The sequence below is a fragment of the Hemiscyllium ocellatum genome, chromosome 14 (assembly GCF_020745735.1).
Source record: "Hemiscyllium ocellatum isolate sHemOce1 chromosome 14, sHemOce1.pat.X.cur, whole genome shotgun sequence".
Lineage (NCBI taxonomy): Eukaryota > Metazoa > Chordata > Chondrichthyes > Orectolobiformes > Hemiscylliidae > Hemiscyllium > Hemiscyllium ocellatum.
Window position 1 is genome coordinate 18,588,077 of NC_083414.1, and position 22,771 is coordinate 18,610,847.

General features: G+C 37.5%; 1 protein-coding gene across 11 annotated transcripts in view; it reads right to left on the reverse strand.

Moving 5' to 3' along the window:
• setd5 (SET domain containing 5) overlaps positions 1-22,771 on the reverse strand; it is a 159,949-nt gene that overhangs the window by 11,688 nt on the left and 125,490 nt on the right. For 10 of the 11 annotated variants that reach the window (XM_060835435.1, XM_060835434.1, XM_060835433.1 and 7 more), the window contains 4 exons: positions 19,849-19,905; positions 8,477-9,031; positions 3,010-3,335; positions 1,658-1,833 (listed from right to left, as the gene is read on the reverse strand). In XM_060835435.1, the coding sequence (XP_060691418.1) occupies positions 1,658-1,833; positions 3,010-3,335; positions 8,477-9,031; positions 19,849-19,905 (1,114 nt within the window). The remainder of the gene's footprint in view (positions 1-1,657; positions 1,834-3,009; positions 3,336-8,476; positions 9,032-19,848; positions 19,906-22,771) is intronic. The other variant, XM_060835439.1, reaches the window with a different exon arrangement.

A 22,771-nucleotide genomic window follows, 5' to 3' on the forward strand; every position in this document is an offset into this window, starting at 1 on the left:
CTTGAAGACACTTGACAAGATTCCACATAAAAGGTTACTGTGCAAAGTGGGTGTTCATGGCATGTGGGTAACAGAAGACTGGCTGGCTGGCAGGCAGAAAACACAACATGCATAAATGGGCCTTCTTCAGACTGACACCACGTGGCAAACAGGGTTCTGCGGTGGTCTGTGCTGAATCCACATTTTTTTCAATTTATATCAATGATTTAGATAAGGGGCTTCATCGCAGAGAGGCTAATTTTTCAGATAGCACAAAGATATGTAAAAAATTATGTTATGAAGATGATGTAACAAGTATACAAAGTGTTGAGATGCAAAGGTTAACTAGATGGGCAAAGGTCGAGCAGATGGAGTATAACGTCGCAAAGTGTACTTCACTTTGACAGAAAGAATAAAAAGAGCAGAGTATTACTTAACTGCAGAAATCTGTGGTGCAGAAAGATCTAGGTGTTCTTGTCCATGAGTCACTTGGTATAGTATACATGTAATTAGAAAGCTAAAGCTAATGTAAAGCTAATCAAAATGCTAGCGCTTATTACAAGAAATTGAACATAAAAGAGAAAGTGTTGTGCTTCTGTTACACAGGACAATGGTGAGATCATATCTCAAACATTATGTGCAATTTTGGTTTCCTTATTTCGGAGTGCTGTAAATGCATTGGAGGCAGTTCAGAGGATGATACTAGATACTTGATACCTAGAATGAGTGGGTTGTCTTCTAAAGAAAGATCAATAGGCCACACTTGTTTCCATTGGAGTTTAGTAGAGTGAGTGTGTTAACGAAATGGCCATGGAAAGGTTGTTTGTTCTTATGGATAAGTCCAGAACAAGGAGGCACAATTTTAAAATTAGGGTTGCCCTGTAGGACAGAAATAAGGGGAATTTATTTCCTTTCAAAAGATTTGCTACTTTGGAACTCTGCCTCAGGGAGCAGAGTCACTGAATAATTTTAAGGTATAGAATATAGATTCTTATTAGGCAAGGAAGTCAAAGTTACTGCGGTAGAGACCATACTGAATGGTTTGAATAGCCAAATGGCCTACATCTACCCTAATTCATATGATCATATGTACATACATATGGATGAGTGTATGAATGTCAAGGATAATACTAAGATTATTTGTATGAGGTTTTTGAAGGAAAAAAACCTATAACTTAGCAGTGACTTCGGAGCAACACAGTGGCTCAGAGATTAGCACTGCTGCCTCACAGCACCAGGAACCTGGGTTCGTTTCCACCCTCAGGCAACTGTTGATGTGGAGTTTGCATACTCTCCCCAAGTTGGCATGGGTTTCCTTCTGGTGCTCCGGTTTCCCCCCACAGTCTAAAGATGTGCAGGTTAAATGGATTGACTGTGCAAAATTGCCCAGTGTCTAGGGATGTGCAGGCTAGTTGGATTAGCCATAGTAAATGCAGATCTACAGGGACAGGCTTAGGAGCTGGGTGGGATGCTCTTCGGAAGGTCGATGTGGACTCGATGGACCAAATGGCTTGCTTTCATACTATGAGGATTTTATGATTCTATAAAATACTCAAATACACAATTAAAAAGTGTAGTCCTATGCGTTTGAACGCTGGAGTAGAATAAGTTTCAACATCAAAGCAAAGTAAATATTGGAATTTCAGAACATGAAGTTGAATCATTAGTAATTTCACACCTGCATCTTTCTCCCTGCAAGAGTCCACTGTACCAGTCTCTATCCTCCGTAGAACACGATCCAATGTACTTCTATCGTCTCCAGATCGCTTCATACTTCCAATTTCCACTCTCCTCAGAACACGTTCCAACATGCCCGGGTTCTCTCGCAATCGCTCTACTGAGGTAGGAACCATCCTGAAACATAAAAAACTCCATTCAAATTTGGTTTTTTTTTCCAGATAACCTTTATTTTCCTGAAAGCTGCTTGAAAATCTGTTAACATGATCCCTTTCCTCTGCCAGAAGTATTTATGCATGTTCTAGTGATTATCCTCGCATCCTTGGAAGGGGTGACTCAGAGCATAGGAAGAAAAGAATACATTGATTCCACACCTTCACTGAATTGACAATGCTAATCTACTTAATCAAATCAACCTCGTTAGAGATGAACTGTACAGTTCATGACTATGAAGCATGATATTCCACAAATGAAATGACTAATGGGTGATGAGTTAAGTGTGCAAGTAATGATGACATAACCAATGATGTTACTCTAACAGCTGCAGGCCACATTGAAAGAAGGCATCAGACTTGAATGAAGTATGTGAACAGAGAGTTCATAGATAAGACACTAGAGAGCATATCTCATAATCCATAATGTACAGGTATAAATAAAAAGAAGTTACAGTACCTCAGGAGTGGAAGAAAATTACTGTAGGATAAGGAGTCAACAATCTCTTAAAGCACATACATGGACACCCATTGCTGAGGGACACGGAGAACAAATTCCCAGCTATGCTACTGACAGCATTTGCATTGAAAACATTGACTAAAGCAATTACATTACTGGCTCATTTTTACACTACATCTATTTAACATTATATCAAACTTATTTTAAAAGCATACAAACAAAGAATAAGCCCCTCCAATCCATTCAACAAAATCATGATTGATCTACAATTCAATTCCATGCTTTCTTTTGACTTATATCCACAAATACTTTTAGTTACCAAAAATCTACCAATCCCAAATTTAAAATTAATTAATTTAGCATCAATTGCAATTCCAAAGTTCTGCCATGTTGGAAAGATACTTTCTAATTTAGTTTCTGAAACATCTGGCTTTAATCTTAATGAATGACCCTGTGTCATCTTATTCCTCAAATAGATTAGTTTTTCTACCTATTCTACTTGTTCCCTTAATATTCTCAAAACTTCAGTCTAACAAACCCTGAATTTTCTAAATGCCAGCTAATACAACCCGAGTTTATGCAATTTTACCTTGCACCTTTCATAGCCCAATTCTCATTCTGGGTAATCTACACTGCACTACCAAGGCAATAACACTCGCATCAGTTAACAAATGTACTCACCACCTTGTGCTCATGTTGTCCCGGTTTTTGCTGCTGGCTGCTGCATTCTTGCCACTACCAGAATCTGTTGGGCTGACCTCTTCTATCTGAGGCATTGAGGGGTGCACAGGTGATGAAAAACCACTTGGAGGTGATGACGATCTACGTGATGACCGAGACACAGCACTGGAGTCACTGTTGGCTGCAGTTTGTGCAGAAGAACCATCACTACTTCGTCTTGTTGGTGTGCCTACAGTGCTGGACGTCTTGGAAGGGTCTGAACTTAGGCTGTCTGATTTACTTTCCCTTGCCTCCTGCTGTCGTTTTCGATATTCCAGCAACGATACCTTGAAAAGAAAAACAAAATGAGACCGAAGAATCTTTTCCTCTACTCCCACAGAAAATTATATAAAATATCTTCAGGCAGGGGAAATTGGTTTATTTGGACAGCAAAGTACATCTCAACCACCTGTGGAGTAACATCTTAACTATCTGGGAAATAATTCCTTTCTAATACCATGATGTGGAGGTGCCTGTGTTGGACTTGGGTGGACAAAGTTAAAAATCACAAAACATCAGGTTATAGTCCAACAGGTTTATTTGGAAGTACAGGCTTTTGCAGCACTGCTTCTTTTTGTCAGGCAGCTAACTACTTGATAAAGGAGCAGCACTCCAAAAGGTTGGGTTTCCAAACAAACCTGTTGGACTATAACCTGGTGTTGCATCCATTTTTAACTTTTTCCTAATACCAGTAAAGCATCAGGATCATTATTCTAAGTCCCAAGTTTTATCATCATGGCTGAAGCAGGAGAACTCATTTTTCAATCAGAAGGCTATGTAGTGGTACTGAGAATTTCAAGCCCCATTCTAGGAATAATCAAAGCTAACAGTTCAATGCAGTGCCAACATACTGGAGCATTGCTGGAGATGATATTCATTAGGTGAACTTTTAAATCAAGGTTCCAGCTGTTCATGCTGATGCTAAAGGTACGTTGAAGATTCAAATGGCACTATTCAGAGGTATCTTCCCCAACATTCCTCTTTCAAACACTACCAACAGTAACAGATTAGTTGGCTGTACATCTGTTTTCAAGATCTTGCCCCACTTGCCAGCATAACAGTTTCTGCACTCCAATATTTCAAACCTGAAACAATTTGATACAATTCTATGACAAGCTAGAAGATGCCATTGTAACATAAATCCATTTTTCTTGTGCTTACCACAAAAGCCACAGCATCTTTAAAAGTATGATTTCCTCCAGCCTAAGCTAAACCAATTTAAGCAGGTTCCAACTTTTTAACAAGGTTTTAACAAGGTTAAAATTACTGATTTCAATCTAGATTGTCAAATACTGTCCCTGCAGAAATGTAAAAAAAAAAGCTCAATGGCTGTCATGTCAGACCACCTGTGTACATTAGCCAATACAATGTCATTAGTAGCACTGGCAATGGCCAGTAGCCAATGGCTACAAAAACATCAAAAAGCCTGGGCAATAAAAGATTACTTCATTAACGCTCCTCTCTCTAATATTGCAACATCCCCTTAAACGTGTACAACTAAATTTTGAACTTCAATATTTATGCTTCTTTTACTTACTTGGAAGAATACAGTAGCTTACCAGGTCCATTTTTCTAAAAAAAGACTTTTTAAGTAGTTAATATCAACAATGTTCTTGCTTTATCTTGTATAGTGAATGCTATGAAATTGGAAAATTAGCACAAGAAACAGTGAACATATGCTGATATTTAATGCCTTTGTTGCCCGTTGAACTAGGTGTCTACTATTTTCTCTATCATTATATATTTTTTTCTGTTTTTGTATTAGTTTAAGTCTAGAGAAAGTGTTCATTTAGAGTTACTTATAAATGAAAGAACATAATTCAACATAGTTGCATCTTAATAGATGATGATAAAAGGTTTCACACTTGTGATTTTTAAAAAAAGCTTATCAAATTTTTTAAATATGACCAAAATTTGTGGAAAATTGTCTGTGTGAATATTTCCCCAGTGGGTAGTAAGTATTAAATTAAGAAACGATCACTTGTAGCCATTCAGTATTTGGATGCAAAAGAAACTCCATTTATGCTGAGTGATATAAAACCAATCTCATATTTTCATTGTTTACAATTACAGTTCAACTGTTTACAAAATACTAAGAGTTCATCCATGAATTGTCCAAATTATCATGTAATTATTGTCATATTTATGCTGTGAACATGGAAATGAAGAAAGACTTGTCCTACAGGTTTAAAGTGAGAGGAAAAAGGAGATGTGCAAGGTACCTGAGATGTGCTGCCATTGCCAGTGCTACTAATGACAATGAAATTCTGGAGATCACAGGAGCAGATATGATAACAAAGTTTAATAGGCATTTGGACAGACACATGAACCGGCAGGGAATGGTGGGATATGGGCCATGTGCAGGAAGATGGGATTAGTTTAGACTTGCACTTAGTGGGCCAAAGGGCTTGCTCCTGTACTGCATTGTTCTATGTTCTACTTTCTACCATGGAATCAGAGAAATTATCACAAAGGTGATAACCAATAGTCCTACTGCTTCCACAACAAGCAAGTTCCCCTTGTATCTGAATATGAATTTTCAAATATTTGAGTGCTATTTACTCATTGAAATGCACTGTAAACATACATCTGTATCATTAAATATTTACCATACGTTAAAAACGTTCTATGACTCTGCCCACATCCCTTCCTCAGTATCTTGCTGCCATACCACAAAGTTCAAATTAGCCTTCTTTCAGTGTTTAAAGCATAATTTGCTGCTCTTTGTTTTACCTTTTCCAATCTATGTGTATTTCTTGTCTGATGGCCAAGTTTAGCTGGAAATAGAAAAACCTGAGAATTGTGGATGCTGGAAATCAGAGCAAAAACAGAAATTGCTGGAAACATTCAGCAGGTCCAGCACCATCTGTTCTGAAGAAGGGTCACAGGACACTGAACATTAACTCTGCTTTCTCTTCACAGATGTAGCCAGACCTGCTACATTTTTCCAGCAATTTCTGTTGTTGTTAGCTGGAAGTAGGCCCAGCAGGCAAGCCTGGCAGAAGCAAGCATATAAATACAGCCTTACTTATGAGATGTTTTGAAGTAGAATTTGGGTTATTTCCAATGGGTGATTCAAAGCACTATTTGGGCTGTTTGGTCAAAAAGGAGTTCTAAATTTTATGAAGCCTGACAATTTCCTCTCCACGAAAGAGCCAAAATCAGCACCAACAACATATTCATTTCGTGTGGCCAGGGAAGGGTTCAGTTCAAGAAGCATTCCACATTCCTCTCTCCTGCTTTACAGGACGCATTCAGGATAGTCTTTCAGCCACTGGAATGGCAAGTAGTTCCTGTTAAATGAATAGATGACTGTACAGACTTCATCATGTTTTTAAGATCACAGCAATTACCAGTAATAGCTCCTTTCTCAAATTAAGTACTCAAATGCTGTAAAATACAAAGAAAATTCTTCATTCTTGGAAAAGTGCACAACATTTGTGACAGCATCATTTTTAATTATGTTTTATACTTGTAAAAGTATATATTCTTATTTCAGGATAACCCACTGACTTATTACCATGAATTATTGTTTATTCTTACATCACATGGCATACCCTGTCCTTCCACCACCACTGAACGTACATAGCCAATTTATTGGAATTTATGTTTTCCCTTTTATAAAACAACACTGACTCTGCTTCTTTACCTTGAAACTTCTCAAGTCTTCCAGCTTTATAGTGTTTAATAATAGCTGTTAAAACCTTCCCTATGATAGATGTTAAGCTGACTGAATTTGGGTTCCCTGCTTTCCATCTCTCTGCCTTTTTGAATAAAAGGAGACATTTGCTATTTTTCCAATCTAATGGAACCTTGTTTGAATCAAGAGAGTTTTGGACCATTAAAACAATATGTCAAATATCTTATTAGCCACTTCTTTTAAGATGCTACCTAAGATGTTGTCTGGACTGGAGGGCTTGTCTTATGAAGAAAGGTCGAAAAAGCTCAGACTTTTCTCTCTGGAGAGAAGGAGGAAGAGAGGAGACCTGATCGAGGTGTACAAGGTAATGAGTGGAATAGATAGAGTCAATAGTCAGAGACTCTTCCCCAGAGCAGGATTGACGGGTGCGTGGGGGTCATATTTTTAAGATATTATGGGAAAGGTATAGAGGAGACGTCAGAGGTAGGTTCTTTACGCAGAGAGTTGTGAATGCATGGAATGCGTTGCCAGCTGTGGTGGTGGAAGCAGAGTCATTTAAGCGACTGCTGGACAGGCACATGGACAGCAGTGAGTTGAGGGGTGCGTAGGTTAAGTTATTAAATTTTACACTAGGATTAAACCTCGGCACAACATTGTGGGCCAAAGGGCCTGTTCTGTGTTGTACTTTTCTATGTTGTATGTTCTATGCTCCAGACATCATGATTATTAGGCTGTCTGGCCTTCCCACAATTTGCACGCGGAGAGACTGGAAAGGTGAAAGGAGGTGGTAGTGAAACAGGAGAAATGACTTAGGTCGGATAAAATTACTTTGAGACACTTGAATCCAATGTGAATGCTTATTCAAATGTTGACAAATGTTTATTCATTCAAATCATGTTAGTAGATGCCTTTAGTTGGCAGTTAGCATATTTGCAGTATCATTTCTGGAAATCAAACTATTATTGAAGAAGGATTAAAATCATTTAGCATTTACAATGCAATAAACTACTGGGTTACACATTTTGTTTCCTACCCCACAATCAAATTTTAAGACTCGAGAATAAGAGGATTTGTCTCATACACGTCAAGCTGCTATATCCCAGATTTGTCCAGTGAGCTAAGAACATGTTCATTTCTTGATGATGAGTGCAACACTGGCGTGCTTAGTAATGTCTCCACTTGCTGTGATGTATGACAGCAAATATCTTGTGGCTCACAAAATATTTTAGCTTTACTGAAAGAATGGTAGCATTGCAAATCTTTTATGTATTTTTAAGCATCTGCCACTGTACAAGGAATCACTCTGCCCCACATCAGTTAGCTTCTCTCTAAAATGTTTATCAAAATGTAGTTTGATGATTACTCTCTTATTTTTTCCATATAAAATAAATGTTCCTCCCTTTTGTGACAACATTATAACCAAAGTTGGAGTTTTGATACAGCTTGCCAAGGTATGATTTTTCACACATTTCAGTAAAATAGAAGGGATATCATGGCTACAGAAGCAAAAGAAAAATGTTTGGACCAACATTTCTAACTTTAATTCACTTGTGCCTCTTTTGTTCAGTCTTTCTCACAATCTTTGGGCTTCTAAAAAAGGTTTTTACATCTGCACAATACTTTTCAATTTGCACTTTTTAACCCTTAGATGCATTACAGCCTCTCAAATCCAATCTTGAAATAGCTGCTGTGAAGAATACAAAAATACCACCCCTAAAGTGAAATGTGAGCTGCAATCCATGGTATTTTAGCAAATAATCAACAGATACAATGATTTTGAATACTTGCCTTTTTCTTCTGAGGTGGGTTATGCTGCATCTGTGCATTTCCTTCAAAATACAGGGGCTGCCGGTCTGCTTGAGGGGACATAGCTCCTTGCAATGTCTCAGATAAAAGTCCTTGGCTTTGCCTGTTAAAGCAAGAATCCCCGGATGGACTCATATACACAGTTTCTCCAAACCCTCGCTCGGGCTGTGAAGACTTCCTATCACTGATGTAATTAGCTCTGTTCTCCAGTCCTCTGTATGGTCCCTCTAGCCTGTGTGTTGGAGTGAGGTCTCGGAGATTGGAATTCAACGGTGAACAGGCATATATTAAATTAAACTCTGTCCTGAATGCTTGTTCTGAATTTTTCAGGACTGAGGGACCATCACCATTCCTCGGTGTCGACCCAATTTCAGTTTCACTGGGAAATGTTAATCCAGAAGGAGGAGGCTGAGCAGCACAGTCTGTCAACGGCCCATCAGTGACCGCTGTAACCCGGAGCGTGGTGTCCAGGTCAGGATGAAGGGAGAGATCTGAGAAGCCAGTCCTGGACTGGTCATTATCCGCTCTCAGAGGCGGCTGAAATGACAGAAGCAGGAATTTATTAGTAACAACTACAATATTTGAGCCTGATGAGGGGTTTGAAAAGGAACATTTGTTTCACACAAGGCAGTTGACTGAACTCTGCTTCTGTTTAAACATCAGCACCATAGTTTTAGCATATTTCTAATTAGTGGATCATAAAGAAACACATTCAATCAATTCTAAATTTTTATCCTGTGTATATAATCCACTAACAGTTGTGAGCACATTTTCATTTGGAACTTTTCTCTGTTGTTACGTTCACAATGCAGTGATGACAGCCCAATCCTCAGAAGGTTCAGGTCATTTAAATATTGAATTTGAAAATAGGCAAATGTAGTTCAAAGGGATTCTACTACCAAATTCCTCCAGAACATCTTTATTCAACTTCTACAAGGAAAGAGTATGTTGTATGAAACATAGTTTTAGCTTCTTAAAGAGTAGGTACTTTCATCCCCCACCTAATCTCCTCTCCATGTGGATCTCATTAAAATGTGCCTGTTGAATAAATTATTCTTTAGTTGACATCTATTTAATACTTGCTCAAACGTGCATACACAGATACTAAACTGAACAGAAGAATCATTTTTCCTGAAGAAATTCCTTCTACTGGAATTGAACAAATTCTCAGGTGAGTTGGCAAATGGAATGAAGTCAAAACAGCAAGTGGAAAAATGGATGTTTTATTTTGGGACTTCATTTCTTAGGTCTCCACAGTTATTCTTGAAAACTAAATGGAGCTGGAGGAAAGTCTTTTTTAAAACACTTCCAAAGTTTAACATCAAAACAAAATAGAAACAGAGGGGAACTAGAGGGCATAGGTTTAGGGTGAGAGGGGAAAGATATAAAAGGGCCTTAAGGGGCAACCTTTTAACACAGAGGGTGGTGCGTATTTGGAAGGAGCTGCCAGAGGAAGTGGTGGAGGATGGTACAATGGCAGCATTTAAAAGACATCTAGATGGGTATATGAATAGGAAGGATTTACAGGGACACGGGCCAAGTCCTGGCAAATGGGACTAGATTAGGTTGGGATATCTGGTCGGCATGGACAAGTTGGACCAAAGGGTCTGTTTCCGTGCTGTATATCTCTCTATGACTCTACCTCTGGAGCACCAGCATTATCGCCAGTCATAGAGATGTACAGCATGGAAACAGACCCTTCGGTCCAACCCATCCATGCAGACCAGATATCCCAACCAAATCTAGTCCCATCTGCCATCACCCAGCCCATATCATCCAAACCCTTCATATACCCATCCAAATGCCTTTTAAATGTTCCAATTGTACCAGTCTCCACCACTTCCTCTGGCAGCTCATTCCATACACATGCCACCCTCTGCGTGAAAAAGTTGCCCCTTAGGTATCTTTTATATCTTTCCCCTCTCACCCTAAACATATGCCCTCTAGTTCTGGGCTCCCCGACCCCAGGGAAAAGACTTTGCCTATTTAGCCTATCAATGCCCCTCATAATTCTGTAAACCTCTATAAGGTCACCCCTCAGCCTCCAATGCTTCAGGGAAAACAGCCCCAGCCTGTTCAGCCTCTCCCTATAGCTCAAATCCTCCAACCATGGTAACATTCTTGTAAATCTTTTCTGAACCCTTCCAAGTTTCACAACATCTTTGCGATAGGAAGGAGACCAGAATTGCACACAATATTCCAACAGTGGCCCAACCAATGTCCTGTACAGCCACAATATGACTTCCCAACTCCTGTACTCAATACTCTGACCAATAAAGGAAAGCATACCAAACGCCTTCTTCACTATCCTATCTACCTGCGACTCCACTTTCAAGGAACTATGAACCTGCACTCCAAGGTCTCTTTGTTCAGCAACACTCCTTAGGACCTTACCATTAAGTGTATAAGTCCTGCTAAGGTTTGCTTTCCCAAAATGCAGCACCTTGCATTGATCTGAATTAAACTCCATCTGCCACTTCTCAGCCCATTGGCCCATCTGGTCCAGCTCCTGTTGTAATCTGAGGTAACCCTCTTCGCTGTCCACTACACCTCCAATTTTGGTGTCATCTGCAAACTTACTAACTGTACCTCTTATGCTCGCATCCAAATTATTTGTACAATAAGGGAAAAATAAGAGGACTGTCACAGTTTTTTTTCCCCTCAGATATCCAATATATGACACTAACCTAAAGAAATAAATCTGATAACGACAGATTAAGTGCAACCTTATTCCTTAACTGCAAGTGCATCCAATTATAGTCAACCAAAATGAAAAACTTTTATAAAAGGAAATCAATGTAGGATGGCAGATGTTATAAATTTTCTATTTGGCAATAAAGGAACAATAGCCAAGTGATTCAGCAGGGTACTGTACAGTAGTGAGCAAATAATAAACTACCATTATGTTCCAAAAGTGGTGGAGTGAGTTGGGGGAGGGAGTATTGTTGGAAGGAATCAGGAAGATTTTTCATTGCACACTTCACAAAAGAGTGAGTTTAGATAGTGACCTTTTGCTGCCTTATTTTCTTATAAAAAGGAAGATCATCTCTTCTGTCAAAATCATTAATGATTTACTGACTGGCCATGGAAAAATTTGTGAAAGGGTAAACTGGCCTTAAATCCAAAAAAATGTAAAAAAAAATTTCTCAAGCATTTTAAACATAAAATTATTTTCACTTGCCTCCTTTAATCACACTTACTTGTCAAATTTCACTGAAAAATGAAGGCTTTAACTAAGGAAACTTCATTTCAACATATTCGTAAATGGATTAAGCATTGAGAAAGAATTCAGAACCTTTGAGATTAAAATAAACCCAATGATACAGATGTTGTGGGTAAGTTGCAGTACTGCCTCTATGTTGGAATAAATTGCAAGTCTTCAATTTAGATAGCTGGAGTCTAACAGAAGCAGTATTGTAAAAAAATTCAGTCAACCACTCCCATCATCAGGCTCAGATTACTTGTTTTGGCTTCCTTCACCATGAAGTCCAGGTATACTCTGAAAAGCTCTACATCTACAATATCTTACCACTATAACTGCTGCAATGATAAAAAGCATCACATAACATTTGCCTTAGTACATTCCTTATTCAGTAGGCATGTAATTTGTTGCTTTGCTAGTCACCTTCATTGTGTTAGTATAATAGCAGTTTTAATGCATGTCCTTTCACAGAATCAGGCACAAGGGGTTTCAATGTTTCATTCATAATTCATCTATTAAAATAATCATTGTATATCTGCTGCAATGGATTATTTAATATGCAATAGGATGACACAATGGGAATTTTTTGTATCAGTGTTAGGGACAACAGAGAAAGAGAACTTTAATTGTTAATTTTAAAGACACTATCACTTTCTCTGATTTTTTTCTTGCCATTAAGGAACACAGTCGATTAAATTTTGTTCCTAGTTCTATAATGAGGCTATTGAATGCTTTACAAAACATTTCATCGCACAACATAATCATTTGCATTCTCAATCCAATTCTCAACCTGATCTATTCCCAAACCCAAGCTTGACTTTATGAACAGCAGGAACCATGAGATAAATACAAGAGTGGAGATCACTAGTCTGAACGCACAAAGGACATAATGCTCTAACTATCACAGGAAATGTGATAGTTTCTAGCAGGAAATGCCTCTCTGATCAATCTGCACTTTTAATTTTATCACAGCTGTTTGTAATTTTTTTCAGACTGGAATAACTGTCTCATCCTACTTATCATGTTACACAATTTTTGTGCTCTACTGAATTCCTAGAAGAACAAAAACACCATTTTAAAATAATTTCTGCAATAAACTAAACACTATGGCCACAACTATGCTTTAATATATGTCTGAAATACTCACAGGGAAATTAACAGCTGATAAAAGCATAGCTAACATGTAGGAAAATATTGAGTGCTGCATACTGAAAATCAAATTCCTTTCGATTTAACTAGCAGCCACTATTAATCCATTGGGAAAAAGAAGTGTTTTATATTAAAAGTAACTATGAACACATGCGTTTAATATATGCTACCAGGACTTAAAAGAACAAGAATTCTTGATGCTTCATCTGGATTTAACTTAATTTTCCAACAGAAGTCAGACTTCAGATAAATGAAACTTTCAAATAACATAGTATGCAACTGTCCAGTAAACCTCAGTTGCTAAAACTAACTCCTGCGCAAACAAGGTAATCTGAGGAATTGCTAGCCTCGGGCACAAACATGATACCTTTCAAACCAGACTACATACTCTACAAGGTGTTATTTGGTCTTCTGATCGCATGCCAAATATCAGGTTTGCTGAAAGTATCAGCATTTAACCATTCACTTAAGAAGCTTGAAATCAAAAGGGAAGGAGGTGACCAGCTAACAGGATACCCACAACCGGTTTTCCTGTCAACAATTCAGAAGAATTGGGAAAAAGTAACTTATTTTAAAGTATTATAGAAATAGACTGCAGCACAGTACAAGGGTCAAGAAAAACTTGTACCAAATCATTTTTAAATTGAAAAATGTGAATCCAATCAATGCAGTACTTCCGAAGAGCTGCAGAAAAATTAAAAACGAAACTATAAAATGAAAACACATTTGTGACAAAAAAATCTAATGTGGAGTTGAGATGTCAAGAATGCCCAGGCTCAAAACAATTGAGGAATATATCATGAGAACAGAACACTTCCTGGTCAAACAAGAAATTCCCAGGAATATTGCTGTTCATTCAGCATCTAAGGGCTGAAATCTCACATATCAATGGACAATTTATTACTTTCAGATTGAAGAACTAATTTCGGGAAAATGTTGCTATTCTGGTCAATCACTACTATTTTCCTTAATTTACATTTTTGGCCAGAGCCGAGCAGTGACAGACTTTGTGAATAACAGCATGTACAAAGAGCCAAGAGAAACCGGGGCAGTTATCAATAAATCAAATGAAATTAGGACATTTACAAACACCTGTAAAAATATATATATTATCATTATGTGGGTACTGTCCTAAACACCAGTTTTAGGTCCTGAAAATGGCTGCCAGTCAAACTGTTGACCCAATTTTAACTGGTTATCAAAAAAAATCTATTTCTTCTGACTTGCAGAAATATACCTAGTAGCAATTCATAGTAATAGGACTGCAGAAGTCTACATATTAAAACAAAATATCATTATTGCTGTTCTTCTCTGACAAACCCCTTGTGTCTCATCTGTGAAAATGAATGGTCTGCAATAAGCACTGCATCCTCAGGGTGACTTGTTAACATTTTAAATGTTAGCCAGGCAGTTGAATCAGACGGTCAATCAAAATGGTTACAATTTCTCACATTCAAAAAAAAATCAATTAATGTAGGTGACAGCTTAAAATAGAACCCAATTCTTCTTCACAAAGCAACATGTTAATCAACTAACACCCATCTCAAGAGCAAAGAATCTGTCTGTGCATCAAAGATTAAGTACCAGATTTATTATCACATGAATTGACTAGTAGACTTTTAACTTGAGAACCTGATTGTAGAAATGTTATTTAAAAATTGCAAAATATAAACGTGTATGGAATATTCTAATCAGTTGAAGCTAAAGGAAGAGATAAACATAGAAATGCAATTTAGTAAGGTTTTTACTGAAATGTTAAAACATCAAAACATTTCAGTATGTTGGCAATTCTGTTCTTGATTTAGTAATTTTTAATATATATTTTAATGGTAATGTGAACAATTACTGGTTTCAGTCAGTAATAACAAGGTAACAAACAGTGATTAATGCTTACAGAACTGGAGTACTGCAAACAGTATGGACAAACAGCACTGCGCAGAGAACATCAAGCAGAAAGTTTTATCTCTGAGGTCTCTCTGATTAGATGTGTCTCCAACTTAAGTCAGTTCACATTAATATTCAAACTCATTTTACTAAAATGAATATTCTGTACTCTTTGCTTTATTAATTTGTAAAACTTCATTTGCTAACCAGAGTGAATTCACTTCACTATTTTTCAGACCCCTTTGCCTTGACTAGTTTAAAGCCATTTACAAGTAGTTCAGAGTGACCCTGAAAACTTCATACCTCTCATGTCATTTTATTACTATTTATGGGATAACAGCGACAAATACCAACGGAAGTATGTGCTCAGTACTACCAGGCAACTACATTGTAGAATGGGAAAATTCTACCAATACAGCTTTAGCCAAGAAAGTGACGAAAGCAAAAGCAAGCTGTACAGAATTAATACGAGAATCAGTACTATGGAGTAAATGCAGGAATGTTGATTGGGGTCAATTTGTACCAATAGAACACTGATTTAAATTAACTTGGGTTAATCAGATTCAGTAAAAAAAGTTAGTATTTAAGTTTCTAAGATAACTAGGTAGCTCAGATAGTTTAAAGAACCGTAACAATCTTCAGTGGTATATGTCACTGTCAGTTTGCAAAGCTAGAGGCTAAACTTCCTGTGAAGTCTTCTGAAGCTAATCCAGTGGGGGTCGAGTGATCCAATTTCCATGATGTCATGATGAGACTTAAACCGAAAGCTTGCTGATGGAGAGACTTAAACAATTGGCTTTTTTTTCCCACATAGCTGCTAGCCATAATTTTGGGATGAAAACAAGAAGCAAACTTACAACAGAAATGAAAAACACAATTTTTTTTTGTCCACACATTAGGTACACAACTCATTGGGCTTTTTAACAGGATGGAGGAAATTTGACCATCCCCCCGCCCCCCCAAGACTTGGTGTTTATATCTACTGGCACGTAATCATGCCCCAGCATTCAGAAGCCAAAGTTCCAGCTGTAAGTGAATAGTTCCACTATATTGTGGATATTTTGGGAGAACTGGAGATTAAGGAAGTAAACCCTGGCAAAAACTTGTGGAGTGCTCCCCAAAGTGGACCAAATGTCTAAACATTCCATCTTTCCAGCAATTTCTTCACCCAGCTGGTGCCAAAAGTAGGTGTTTTGCATTCCTTTGAATTCAATAAAGGAAGTACAAGGGGAGACCCTATGGCCCAGGTAGATATAAATCTTGACCAGGCATCTGCCCTAAAGACGACACTCTGGTAATGCTGCATGTGCTAACACAATGCAGGAGCAGGAGCTCCAAGTAATAAGGTCAACTGAAATGACAAAGAAAACTGGTGCAATGGGCCATCTCTTATTGTGAGGGATACCACCATATCCCACGGGTCAGTTAAGGGCAGCCCCTGGCTAGTAAGTTGCCAACACACCACCGTCCATTTGCCTCAATGTCTGCTTGGAACCTAAGAGTGTCTGCTCAACAAGTGGTGGAATTGATTGCAATAAGTAAACAAACAAAAAGAGAATGCCAACACAGTGATTGGCAAGCTGGAAAGTCAGGACCATGTGCATGGTACTAACATATGGTGTGCAGCTGGTTGACAACACGGGCACAGTAAAGTGTGAACGTGATAGCATCCCTGCAAGAGACCAGATTCACATAGAGTAGATCATCAATAGAAAAACATTACACATTCATCTGGCAGGAACCGTGTGAGGATAGTGCAGGCTTTGCTTTTGAGCTACTCTCCATCATAAAGCCACCCAACCCTCAAAAAAAGGGCTTAGAATGTATTGTTTACAAGCATCTTGCAATTCAAACAGAGCTAATTAACCTCAAAAGACTTCAGTTCTATGAACTGAAGCCCTGAAGTAAGATATCTTTACCTAGTCGGGATTGCAATGCTATAGTGGATAGAGACAATGATATGTTACATTCCTTCCTCAAAATCATGGCTTGGGAAAAATAAATGACAATTATTTAAACTACTTTGTTGGTAAAAAGAGTTTTGTGTGCTAACATCTTCCTTCAGGAAAAGTCATTCTGCAAAGTATCCTAAAGACATCCAAGACCACGACATTGGTAATAGGTGAATCTGGTCATCACTAGGTGTGACTGTCAGTTAAGGATCATCAACACACAGAGCTACCCATCACCGAGCATTAATTGTGAAACAGGTCTCTCTCTGATGCATATTAGGCTTTTTCAAAGTTGAAATATCAATAACAGCTATACTGCTACCCAGATTAAACACTCAGCATTCCCACAAACTGTTCAAAAACAAAATGGACCATTCTCAAGACACCATCTATAAGATGGTACTGCTGCCAAATACAAAGCAAGAGGAGAAAAGTACTAACTGGCTAGAGGTGACCAGCAACATAATGGGACTGGGTACCGAACTATCTGCTCTTGTTAATTACAAATGAGCTATGAGCGAGGAAGCTCTGAATACGTTAAGAGCCACTTGAAGTAAAATCTAACACACTGTTATTGAATGCATCAATGACCACTGATTACAACACTGTCAGAACATCCAGATGTCCTTCAATACAGGGAATGGCAGGGACATGTATGAAGACATTAAAAAGACAAGATTGCATCAGCAAAGAAAGTGGCTCCACTGAAAACAGAGGCAGTGGAGATGATCACTGACTACAATAAACAGCTAAAAGATGGATGGAGCACGACCTTGAGTTGTCTTCCAGACAGAACACTCTAAAAACCATAGAAAGCTTGCCTGTCATGGAAGAGCTGGAGATTGAACACAATACAGGAACTTAGCAAAGCTAAAGACTCACATCCCAAGGGTAAAACTCCAGGTGCTGATGCTATATCACTGAACTCATCAAGCAGGAGAAACTGGCAGTTCTGTAAGTGACTCCCACCAAAGTTTTGACCATATAAGCTGAGGTCATCTATTTAAGTTGCTCAACAAAACTGACTGCCAGCCAAAACTGCTCAAATGTGATCAATCACGATAATGTGATTGTTCAGGACAATAAGGACTAGGCCACATCAGAAGACTTCAAGATCCACAACGGGGTCAAACAAGGTTGTGTTTTAGCCCTGATATTCTGCTCTTTGCTGTCGTCATATGCCTTCAGGTAATCTATGGAGGCAGTTTATTAACAGGCCAGAACTGTTGGAAAGCTGTTCAGCCTCACTCACCAGTGGTTCAAGACAAAAGTGTGATAGAGTTGTTTTACGCTAATAATGCTGCACTGACATTCTATTTCAAGGAACAAATGTCTTGGTCCAGGATGTTGCCATACCATCACCTATTAGTACTGATCATGTAGCATTCTAAATTCTTGACAACTTCTTCAATCACCAGCAATCTGTTACATGATATTGAAATCAACAGACATTACAAAATGTGAAGCTGTTTTGTCCATGCTGAGTGTAGAACAGCAGCAAACTGCCTGAGAAATTGTGACCATCACAAGCATATCTCGTCATCACATTCCTTTAGTCAGGAGATTTATAAGGCAGGAGGAAAGGCTGGACATTTTCCAACCTCACTGTCTGAGATATATTGTTGGCATCTCTTTGCAGGATAAGATTATCAACTAGGGCTTAGTAATTGCATTAACTACACTCATTGCTAAGCCAATGATGTCAGTCTGATGATGGAGGTTTATTATGCCCAGAGACCTTCTGCACTGTGAAATGTTCACTTGGTCATGACCAGTTGGGTGTCCAAAATGTTGCTATGAAATTACAAGCAAGACATGAGGATGGTGAATATGATACCAACAACTATGAGGCAGTTACCATCAGACCATTAACTCAGGCTGACTGTACAGAAGGACATTGAAAAATTGAGCAGAATGTGAAGCTTATCCGACTGAGAAGGGTACAGTAAACAGGAACAGAGTCCGGCCAACTTTTTTCCTCCACAGCAATTGTGGTATACCAGAGTAGGGCTCTTGAGCCAAACCTGGTAGCATTTATCATAATTGTCCACCAGAGAGCAAACAATTGTTGTATGATACAGGGATGCAATCTTCTGCAAGTAGCCATAAATTCCATGACCAATTGTCGTTAATACCTTGACTTATGCAACTCATGGATGTTTAATTTCAGGTATGGGCATGAAAAATATTGTTTCTAATTAAACCTGGCATTTCCTTTCCTCCTCGATGAATCATTCACGTCATAGTTAAATAGTGAGAAGCAGAAAATTTTAATTGATTCAATATTTAGATGATTAAATATTCAGATAACGAATAGACTTATGTCATATGAAAATCACTGTGACAAGAGTAAAGTACAAGAGTAAAGGGAGATGTTTTGGTTAAGTGAGTTGGAACCAAGCTCCTGGAATTTGTTTTTTGTCAAATTCAGATGAGATGGAAGCAATTGTTTGCGATGCAATTTATCTGTTTCAGAACTGTTACAGTCGTTTGGACTACATAAACTGTAATTTCTGGGAACCCAATTGCAGTTTTTTTAAAATTGCAATGAATGAGTGTTTGCCAAAATTTCTTCTCAAATCTTCTTTCAATATGACAAATCATTTATTAGGGCTTTTACGAAGAGATGAATCTTTACTGAAAAATTTCAAAAAGGCAGTTACACAAAATCTGCTTGATATACAATAAAGGACTCAAACACATCAGAAGAAACTTTAAAAGGAATCTTGCAACAATATCAATGTGTTGACTAATCCTCAGCATAGCGCAGTGTCTAAAAGTTGTTTTAAAATGTCAAATTTCTTAAAATTGAGCTCAAGTTCAGTTTTGTTTGTGTGTTATTTAAAGATATTTTCTATTAGATACACAGACAGATATACTATCCCAATCCTTGTCTCATTCTCTCTCACTCTCTCCCTCCGTGCCCACCATCATTACCCAAAAGATGATTCTTGCTATTTTATTCCCAACTGAACCAAACTTTGGCAAGATTAGCCACTTACATCATATGCACACAAACTCAACTATATATATCAAAATGAGAATCATACATTAACAGGACTGGGGAGGAACCACAAAGAAAGAGAGAGAGAGAGAGGGAGAGAGAGATGATGCTACAAGGGCTTATTTCAGCCTTTCTAATCTAAGTGAGATACTAGGATAACTACCTCCGGTGAAAACGGTTCAGGCCTATGCACTGGGGAACTCTCAGGAGAGGAAATGTTCTAAGAGAAGGGAAAAGCATGTTATTAGAATTCTACTTACAAGTTGGGTAAGCAAAAGCAAGAGAAAGCCACAGTCTTTTATTGCAATACTGATTTAGTTACAAACAAACTCTCAAAGGGGAAAAAAATGTATTTTACACAAATCCAAATGACTGGATAATCTTAAATGCATAAATAATTACACTGGTGACTGCACAGTTTGGCACTGCGCAATTCACATCTAAATTCAATAAAGTTCTATTCTAGAAGCAACATTTCCATTTTGAAAAGAAATTTTATATTGATTTGAAGTGATTTGAAAACTGAAATTTAAATACTATTATATCTTATAACATTAAAAAAGTCTTCACCACCCATCCCCTTCCCAAAAACAAATATGATCAGCTGAACCTTCCCTCTTAGTGAGGGAATAACAACATAAAACAGATCATTTCTAAAAGGTTGCAAAAGTTGATTTGTGATTGGTTGTCAGGCTTAAAGCCTCCACATTTTCATACATCACTACAGTTGGAGGACATACAGATGCTGATCCACTTACTGTAGGATATGATTTGATAGCAGCAACTTGCTATGGTGGAGCAACTAAAAAAGGTAGCAAGAGTTAGTATAAAGGGTATGGAACACAAATACTTTGGACCTTAAATTTAGAGCTCAGTTTAAAAAAAAGAGAGAAAAACCATAAAAACAATCACTCAAGAAAGTAAGGTCAACTGATCAAAATCCAATCTTCATGCAACTATGCAGTAGAAAACTAAACTACCACTGTGAATCAAGTTCAATATTCCCACCTCTGCCATATGCTGCAGCTTAATCAGAAAAATGCTGTTTTATTTTTATTATTTTACCATTGATGTTCAAATTCTCCATGTTTGTTTGTAAACCAAAACACAACCAAGAATAAAACAATAACCTGTGGCTTATGGTTAGGCTTTATTAAAATAAAATGACAATGCAAAACTAAATTGGAGTGTTTCTTGGTCTATGAAGAAGCATTAGAAGATTAAAATTGCAATGTGTCAATGTGCAGACCCCATAGAGTCTGTTGAGGCAAGCATGTCAGAAGCTGGATGTGCACAATGGCCTGATTAAAGCCATATATTCTCAGGCTGAGTAATACACTGGTAAAGACAATGCCAAGAATTTCTCTCAGGTTCAGGCTTCACAATAATGCCCTTCAATCTTAAAAGTTGTTTGAGGCAATTATAAATGTATTCTCTGAAATATGACCTGTTAACTTATCAACAATATCATCCTTTCACAGCTATAAGTGAGAAGTACCAGCTGGCCCACTCTACAGTGCAGGAACTTACTTACCAAACAAGCTGTTAAACATTCTTCAGGGCCATGAGTATACTTTTATTTAAGTACAAACCTCACTCAAATCAGAACTTGTGGTTTTTAAAGAAGAAATAGAAAAGAATTCTAAAAGGCAATATTGTAAAGACAAAGTCTGTAACTTTTGATATTCAGGTAGATCCTTGAAGAATACAAATAATTTCTTTACAGTGGCACAGTTCAGAGAAACATTTGATCCTTTGACATTCCTCCTCAGTAAATTTTAACAATTTCAGAGGATGAGATTATCATGTTTTGCACAAACTGAGTTCGACCAGCAGTTTAAGATTATACTGTCCACTTTGTGTTATGCAAATTAAATATTATCTTGCATAGTCTAGGTGCTAACATATTGCTTCATCATTCTCATACTCAAGCTGCAGAAAAAAGGTGACAATTTGAGATAAATACCATACATATAAACAGAACAGTAATTTATGCAATAAGAGCAAAAGAGAAAGATGTTCCAAAACTAACTCAATTGGTCTGGTGATGTTTATTTTGAGCTCAAAACACAAATTGTGAAGTAATATTTTGAAGGCTGTTTTGATTTATCAAGTTTATAATTTTCTGTCAACACAAATTGATCCAGATCATAAACCTATACAAGAATATTAAATTAAGCTTGTAAAGTATTTTGACTGGTCTATATAAGAACCTAAGAGAATACGTAAGTAATCTAATCTAAAAAAATTTCAAGGTATAGTTTTTTAAATCTAAATATCAGCAAAGGAATACACCTTGTAATGGAGTTCATCTGTCATGAAAAGTTTAAATCAAAATTCTCTGAAAAAGATATTAGTTACACATCAGATACAAAGCACCAAATTCAGGAGTTTGAAAACAAAGATTTTGACTGACATTTTTTTTAAAAGCAAAATTGAAAATGTGAAATGACTTCTTGCTCTGCAATGCATTAGAATCTCTCAGAAATAAAATACACATTTATGCATTATATATAGTGTCTGTTATATGCTGTTTTTCATAACCTACATAAATTGGAAATTGGAACAAAATAAAATCTTGCAGCATCTTGATGGAAATTATGTCAGGTAGCTCATGCTGGAAAGCAACCTAGTTTTACCTGGAAATAAAAAGCTATTAGTGGAGAAATGAACAAATTAGCTGTGCTGTTAGAATGAAGAATAACATCCTAAAGGAGAAGGTAACACATCAACTTGTAGACTTCCTTTCTTCATTTTAGGCTGTTTAAAAAAGAACTCATAACATTACTTAATGAAGAATAGTAGCTCCTTCAGATTAATATCAGCCAGGCTGCAAATTTTTAGCATGCCAAAAAATTAGAAATACAGCATCCTATTAGCTATCTTATTTGAACTCCCAGCTTCTCAAGCACTAATTAGTGCAAATTTGAGGCAAGGTTTGTGATGATTCCACAACACCAGATTATAGTCCAATAGGTTTAACTGGAAGCACATTAACTTTTGGACCTTAACTTTGTACACCCATCCAACACCAGCATCTCCAAATCATGTGTTGATTTCAAGTGCTTTCTGGAATTGAGCCAATG